This window comes from Suncus etruscus, chromosome 17, assembly GCF_024139225.1.
Source record: "Suncus etruscus isolate mSunEtr1 chromosome 17, mSunEtr1.pri.cur, whole genome shotgun sequence".
Lineage (NCBI taxonomy): Eukaryota > Metazoa > Chordata > Mammalia > Eulipotyphla > Soricidae > Suncus > Suncus etruscus.
In genome coordinates this window covers 12,281,051-12,288,495 of record NC_064864.1, presented here as the reverse complement: position 1 = coordinate 12,288,495, position 7,445 = coordinate 12,281,051, and the positions used below count along the sequence as shown (strand labels likewise).

The 7,445-nt window shown below is 41.1% G+C and overlaps 1 protein-coding gene across 1 annotated transcript; it reads right to left on the bottom strand.

The window, feature by feature from the left end:
- Positions 1 to 3,486: 3,486 nt before the first annotated feature.
- Positions 3,487 to 6,951, bottom strand: ZWINT (ZW10 interacting kinetochore protein). Its single transcript, XM_049764560.1, has 7 exons — positions 6,899 to 6,951; positions 5,246 to 5,336; positions 5,009 to 5,132; positions 4,694 to 4,860; positions 4,507 to 4,563; positions 3,667 to 3,809; positions 3,487 to 3,586 (listed from the first exon to the last, which is right to left on the bottom strand). The coding sequence occupies exons 1-7, from the start codon at positions 6,940 to 6,942 to the stop codon at positions 3,487 to 3,489; spliced, it is 726 nt and encodes a 241-aa protein (XP_049620517.1). The 5' UTR covers positions 6,943 to 6,951.
- Between the last annotated feature and the right edge of the window lie 494 nt (positions 6,952 to 7,445).

Below are 7,445 nucleotides of genomic sequence, written 5' to 3'. Positions count from 1 at the left end.
TTTATTTTTAAGTGGAAGCATCTTATGAAAACTCCTCTCTGATGCCACTCCAATGTTGTTTTAATGGTTCTAATTACTAAAATGGATTTTAGCTCTTTAGATGATGTGGTAAAGCAGACTCCAATTATAAGGAAGAGCTATGCAGAAAGAAGTCTACCTTAAGAGAATGAAAATTATTTATTACTTTCTAAATGTGCTTTCTTCCCAGAAATCATAAAAGTCCTCGCTAGTGATGACTTTTTTTTTATTTCAACAGATTAAAATTATTTCAACAGATTAAAATCTATCTGAATATGCTTTGCTAAAAAATTCTTCATTTCCGGGTGAAAGCTTTGACTTCCTACTAAGGTTAACTATTAAATGCCATCAAGCATTATTAACTCTCATTTCTGCTTGGTCATTATGTCTCTCACTTCCTATACTTAACTCACAAAATTATTTTTATCTTCTATACCAGGGGTGGTGAACACGTGGCTCTCAAGCTGCATGCGGCTCCCGGCCAAAATGAATGCGGCTCTGCCAAGTTTGGATTTTGTTCTGCTGCTTCTGAGGAGGGACCTGAGGAGAAATCTCCAATCGTGGAGTCCGGCCCCCAGGCTGCGGCATCGTCTTCCATCCCTTGGAAACAACTGCACGGGCCAGCGAGCGGGGAACCCGTGTGGTACATGTTGGGTCCCATCTTGCCGTTAGTTCTTCGTGTGGAGGACGCAGCACACCCTCACCATCACTGCAGGATTTTGACCCTCACTCAAAAAGGCAAAATGCAATATGTGTTTAATATATTATTGTTAAAATTATATGCTTTTGTGTGAGTGTTTGTCTGTTTTGGCAAGTCACTGAGTGGTGTGGTTCTCTGACTCTCAGTTTAAAATTTTGGCTCTTTGTGTCGAACTTGTTCGCCACCCCTGTTCTATACTATCACCCTTGGTGCTTCCAAAATGTTCAAATTCTTAGTTCTAAACAAGAACAAATATAATTTTCTTTGTAGAATGGGTTTTTTAGATTTTTCTTTCTTCTTCATAAATATAAATCTGGACTTGTGGATTGTCTTTCTTTTTTGTTGTTTGAAATTATAAGAACTTATGTTTAGTGCGTAGCTGACATTCAATGGAATTATTTGCTTGAAATTGATTTCAAGGTAGTAAGAAATTTCTAAATGCGATTCAATAAATATTTTAAGTATTAGGGTACCAGTAAATTTTGTTTGTGGATAAAGGATATAAATATACATGCATATATATGTTCCTGCAGAGGAATTTGAGCATAGGCAAGTGATAGGATCTCTACAAAATGCCATCCAATGATTGTTTTAAAGTCACTCTCATTTCTTTCATATAATAATCTATGCTATCCTTGCTAATTTATATTTTATTTATTTATTTTTTTGTTTGTTTTCAGGCCACACCCCATGACGCTCAGGGGTTACTCCTGGCTATGTGCTCAGAAATTGCTCCTGGCTTGCGGGGACCATATGGGATGTCTAAAGATCAAACCGGAAAGGTGCCAGATGCCTTAGACTTACCGCTTGTGCCACAGCACCAGCCCCTTCTTGCTAATTCTTATGTGTGTATATATACATATGCATAAATATAGACATTTTCTATTTTTATGATATAATTCCTCAATAGAACTTACTCTTTTCTTCCTATATTTTTGTCTGGTTAAAATGACGTATCATAACAAAGTAACGTATTTTTGTATCAAGATCAAATTTTCAAACAAGACAACAGTTCATATTCCCATAGAAGTATATTATCTTTAAGAACTAAATAAGACAAAAACATCAGAAATAAGCTCTATTTTAGTACATAATTTCAAATTGCCCCTTATTTCTAAAATGCCTGATCAGAATAAGACGACTAAGGATGGGCAACTGTCTCTAAAAAAAAGATATCCCTAAAAGATATTGGAACACTGCTAACTTAAAGGAAAGGGTGAAATTGTAATGTTTTTTTAAATTAATATTTTAAGTACTAAAATTAACTAATTGAAGTTAAATTGGTTGTTAGACCCAAAGATAGCAATATTATTTTATTTCATGAAGTATCTAATGGAGGGGCCAGAGCGGGTATGGTATTGGCCTTGCATGTACCCAATCTAGTTTTTTGGGGTTTTTTTGGTTTTTGGGTCACACCTGGCGGTGCTCAGGGGTTACTCCTGGCTGTCTGCTCAGAAATAGCTCCTGGCAGGCACAGGGGACCATATGGGACACCGGGATTCGAACCAATCACCTTTGGTCCTGGATTGGCTGCTTGAAAGGCAAACGCCGCTGTGCTATCTCTCTGGGCCCTCAATCTAGTTTTAACCCCCAGCATCCTATAAGGTCCCCGAGTACTGCCAGGATTGAATCTTGAGTAGAGTCAGGACTAGCCCCAAACCGAACCAAACTAAAAGAAAAAGACAAATATATAAATATTTTTTTAAAAGAAAAGAGAATTTCATGGACATTTTAAACTTATTTATTCTTTTGTAAAGCAAACACTATTTTGAATACTCCAACACAATTTCTTTTTCATATGTTCCCCCTGCTAAATTCAGAAGTTTTGTTCAAAGGATAAAAAATGATGAACAATAAAGAAGACATAAAGACCTCCCAAATAAAGGGAGTCTCCTAAGAACGATTCAGTTTTTAATGACCTAAAGATGTATAAAAATGACGTTGGATTGACACATATATGTATCAGTTATTAAAATTACTTTCCATAGATAATCACATAACCAAATCACATAACCAAATTGTTCTCTTACTCCTTGAAAGAAGGTGAACAGTTTGCTTCATGCTAATTTGAGCAATTGGCCAAATTATTGATCTCAGAATAGGAACCCCAAGCCAGCCAGTTGCCTAAGATATCTGTTTATACAAGTCCCAGCACACTTTAAGTTATTGTTCTTTGAGTGTGGCTCTCTCCACCTACAGATAAAGATGAATAGAAAAACAACTGAAAGACTTTTAATCAACAGAACCCAGAACCTAACCCGAAAGGATTGTTGTCAAAAGACTAGACTGTGGTATCATAGTCCATTTTGAAGTAAAAAGTCCACACGAAGTCAGGGAAGAAGAGACAAGAAAGAGACATAGCTAGACATGGGGATGAAGTACTAAGCTTCAAAGAAGATAAATATTTTGCTTTGTACCATCTTTTACCCACTCCAAGAAACTGAGAGAGAAGTAACCTAAAGATAACACCTCCCTACAAACCTCTTATTGAATAACAGGTCTGAATTAAGATTGATCTAATGTAGGATTCTTCCTCATGTCCTCATGTTCTCTAGAGAATCTATGCCACAATTACATCTCTGGCAAATTTTAAATGGTTAGCCCTAGAGACAAGGTATAGGTGGTGGATAAAGCTACAGATAAATCTCACCACTCCTCTTTCCACTTCCTTATCTGTCCCACTTCTCATTCATTTTGCAGAACATTCTCCAGTTCTTGCTATGAGTCCAATATTCTCTAGGTACTAAGTCAGCTGCTAGGGCTTATCCTCAAGAAGGTTTACCTCCGATGTTGGCTATTTCTTTCTCTGACTCAGGGGATAGCGGTTTACCCCGCAGGGTGGACAACAGCTGGAGAAAGATCTCGTGCCTGAAAAGAAAAGGAGAAATGTGAAAGGAGGAATCTAGTTGGGACCATCATGGATTACTAAACCATGTTCCCAGCCTTACCTCTGCAGCTTGTCTTGCTCCTGTCCTGCCTTCTGTTTCAGGGTTTCAAGTTCCTGTTCTAGATTCTGAAGGGCCTGCTCTGTCCCTGTATGACGTTCCCTTATTTTTGCAGAAACTTCTGCCAGAGAATGCAGCTGTTTCTCCTGACAGGAATGGAAATATAGACATGACTTGTTAAGACTGTAAAGTTATAATTCTTGACCCTCCAGCATAGATGCGATTTGGATTTTTTTTTTCAGACTTGCAAATGGAAAGAGGGTCCCTATTCACTTTAGGCAGGACTAGGAATCAAAAGAAGGTTTTCTCAAACTTTTCTAATAGCAGCCTCTTTCCAACTGTTTCTTTCCTGTGGCCAATCTGCCCTATCAGTTGGTCCCTTAGACTTGTGCCATGGAACCCTTTGTACACAATTTTCACTTGTTCCCCTTTGAGGTACCTTGTGGAGAAGAGAGGGCTAAATAACCCAGATTTGAAAAAATGAGTCTACAAAAAAGAAACAGGACTTTTTTTTCCAATGTGTAGCATTCTAGAGGAAAGGGGTACAAAAATGACAATAAGACATATTTACTTTACTATATGTAGGAACTTGAGAGTAGATGCTAACAATGCTCCATTTCTCTATAGAACCGATGCAAATACTGCCTCCATTTTACAAATGAAGAAATAAAAGCCTGGTATTCAGGTAACAGCCCAAAGTCAAAGAGGAATAAGTGCTAACACTGAGATTTGAATCCATGTTGTACTTATGGAATAAAAACTCGCAGGAAGAAGCAGAAGTTTTCAGGCAGAGGGTAAAATCCTTGCAAAGGTACAGGGACAAACTGCAATATATAAACCCACCTGTTTCAAACGCCACTGCTTTTGGGCTGCTCTGTATTTCTCCATTGCTACTTGCTTCTGTAGGATAGCAAAAAGAGTGTTTTTCTGGGTTGGATTTTGAGCAGTTGCCAAATGTGCCAACCCCACATGGTTTCCCTCTCCCAGTCCAGTTGTATCTTTGTTCCCACCCCATTTCACCAGGGTGCACCTTGGTTTGAAGCTGTTCAAGAGCCTCCTGGAGCTGAGAACTCTTCTCTTGGGTCTCTTCCACCTTGGAAAGGACCAGGGTCAAAGAACTTGTGATGTCCTCCACATGCTCCTGGTAGGTGGCCTTCAGTTCTTTCCATTGCTCCTTGGCTTCAGTTGCCTTCTGCCCTGAGATAAGCCACCAAGAACGAAAGAAAGAAACAGGTCATTGTGCTACCTACAACACTGGGATTAGTCTTCTCTTTAATTAAACCGGACCTGCTGATCTCCATCTTCTTTTCACTTATGATCTCCTCCTCCCATACAGCATACTCACGGCTTGTTTCTTCAGAAACCACAGGATCCAGGCCCTGGAAAGCATCCTCCTGAGCCAAGAAGTTTTGCAGGAAGTCTACTACTTGCAGCTGGCTACAGAGCAGCTTGTCTTTCTTTCGGGAATCCTGTTAAAAGAGAGAGCAATGCAGGGAACATCCTTACCATTTAACCTCCCAGGATGCCCACCAGTCTGCACAGCATGCATGCAGCCCCTCAGATGTATTGTCTCCATACTTACCACCACAAACTGGGCCAAGATCTGGGCAGGTAGTTCTGCCTCTTCCTGTAGTCCTTTAGGCTCTAGAATTTCTGTGACCTCAGCCAAAGCCCTGAAAGGGTAAGAAAACAGGAGAAAGGGTAGTCCTGAGTTGTTTATTTAGAGAACATGCCATGCTTGTATATGCACATGTGAATTTTGTGTATCAATGCAGAGTTTAGCTCTAACCCCAATATAATCAGCATCTCTTCTGGGTTTGCAGGACCTCCAGAAGCTTAAGTTCTGTCCACTGCTAACTTAATAAAAGGGTTGAAATTGTAATGTATTCTAAATTAACAGTAAAATTAACTGACTGAAGTTTAGTTGTTGTTAGACCCAGATATAGAAATATTATTTTATTTCACGAAGAATCTAATAGAGGAGCCAGAGCGAGTATGGCATTTGCCTTGCATGTAGCCAATTTAATTTTAATCCTCAGCATCCTTTCAGATCCTCTGAGCACTACTAGGATTGATTCATAAGTACAGAGTCAGAACTAACTCCTGAGAATTGTCAGGCAGTGCCCCAAATCAAACCAAAGTAAAAAGAAAAAAAATATATATGAATGTATTTTAAAAGAAAACTACACAAAAAAAAAAAAAAAGGGGTGGGGGGGCCGGGCTGTCGAGGTGGCGCTAGAGGTAAGGTGTCTGCCTTGCAAGCGCTATCCAAGGAAGGACCAAGGTTCGATCCCCCAGCGTCCCATATGGTCCCCCCCGAAGCCAGGGGCAATTTCTGAGCGCTTAGCCAGGAGTAACCCCTGAGCATCAAACGGGTGTGGCCAAAAAAAAAAAAAGAAGAAGATGAAGAAAAGAAAACTACAGGAGCATTTTAAACGTATTTATTCTTTCGTAAAGCAAACACTATTTTAAATAGGCCAACACACAATTGTTTATTTCTTATTTTCCCCCTGCTGAATTTAGAAGTTATTTCAAAGGATAGAGAAAAAAAAAGTGACAGGCAGTAAATAAAATAGAGCAAGAAGAACTAGGAGTAGAAAGAAAGCTTTAGAAATAGGAATTGGCTCCCAGAATAACACTTAAATTTAAGCCAAGGAAGATCAAAGATCTGAAAGCAAAGAAGGGCAAAACTCAGGGGGTACCAAGCTGGAGGCAAGGTCTCCCTGAAGGTGGTGCTTTGGGGTGCTCTATGCAGACATCTAGGCCAAGTTCTCCCTGGCAGGGGCCTGGGTGGTACATGAGTACCTTACAAAATGGGATCAACTGGTCCACTAGGAACATGATAAGCCTTGTGTACCAGGAAGACAAAATTATAGGATGCAACCTTGTATGCAATCTCCCTGGAACCAAAGGTGCCCTGGAGAGATGGTGAAAACAGGCAGCATGCAGTGGAGGCTCCGGGTCTGCAGTTCCCTTCCAGGAATCATCTTTTCCCTTCCAGAAATTATCCCTAGACGAGTGTCAATGGGAAGGCCTGGGCAAAGGGTCCATCTGGTTCCAATAGGCTCATTGCCACTGCAGAGGCCTAAGAGGGGGATGTGGGTCAGGAGCACAGTACGGCAGAAAGAACCCCCAAAAAGCTGTACCAGTGGAAGGGACCAAACAATAAGCCATGAGGGGGATTCTAGAGTTGCACCAGCTCGCGATGGGTAGTCACCAGGCGGCTCCCACTTACTCCCTGGCTGCATCTTCCGCCGGGGTCTCTGCAGTCAAGTCCATCCTTGCCCGGGCCGCGCTCTTCGGCTCACTGTTTCCGGAGTCAGTTTGGATCAACCGCCCAAAGCACGGCGGGACAGATGATTGGCTAGCCGGCCGTTGGGCGGGAACAACGGGCCTTTGCTTTTCTTTGATAGGCGGGAGTCTCATTGTGGATAGGCGCTTCCGGCAGCTAAACGCAGGCGCATTGAGAGTCGGCGGCTTCATGCGAAGGTTCTGCGCCTGCGTGCCCGGAGTTGGGCGGGGCTGGAGACTGTAGTGTCAGTTTGAAATCTCCCAGGCCTGTGGATGGTTAGTTATTTGGCTCTAACTGTCATCATTATTTTTTTTTAATTGATTCTACATTGGTACGATTATGAGGCTTTTTTTTAACTCTCTTGATATCAATAGGGAAGAATAGTGATGCTGTACACCCAGGGAACAGATTAGATGGCTCACAAAGTTTACAAGCAGCTTTTCTTCCTGGCGGTATTGCAGGAGAATCCAGGGGGAATCCCAACTACGTA

What these genes read in the sequence shown, in the direction of transcription:
- ZWINT (XM_049764560.1), bottom strand. Translation starts at nt 6,942, where the DNA reads ATGGACTTGACTGCAGAGACCCCGGCGGAAGATGCAGCCAGGGA. An exon ending in GGTTTCTGAAGAAACAAGCC is followed by an intron (nt 4,861 to 5,008) that starts GTGAGTATGCTG and finishes GGCTTATCTCAG; the next exon opens with GGCAGAAGGCAACTGAAGCC. An exon ending in TTGAACAGCTTCAAACCAAG is followed by an intron (nt 4,564 to 4,693) that starts GTGCACCCTGGT and finishes GCTATCCTACAG; the next exon opens with AAGCAAGTAGCAATGGAGAA.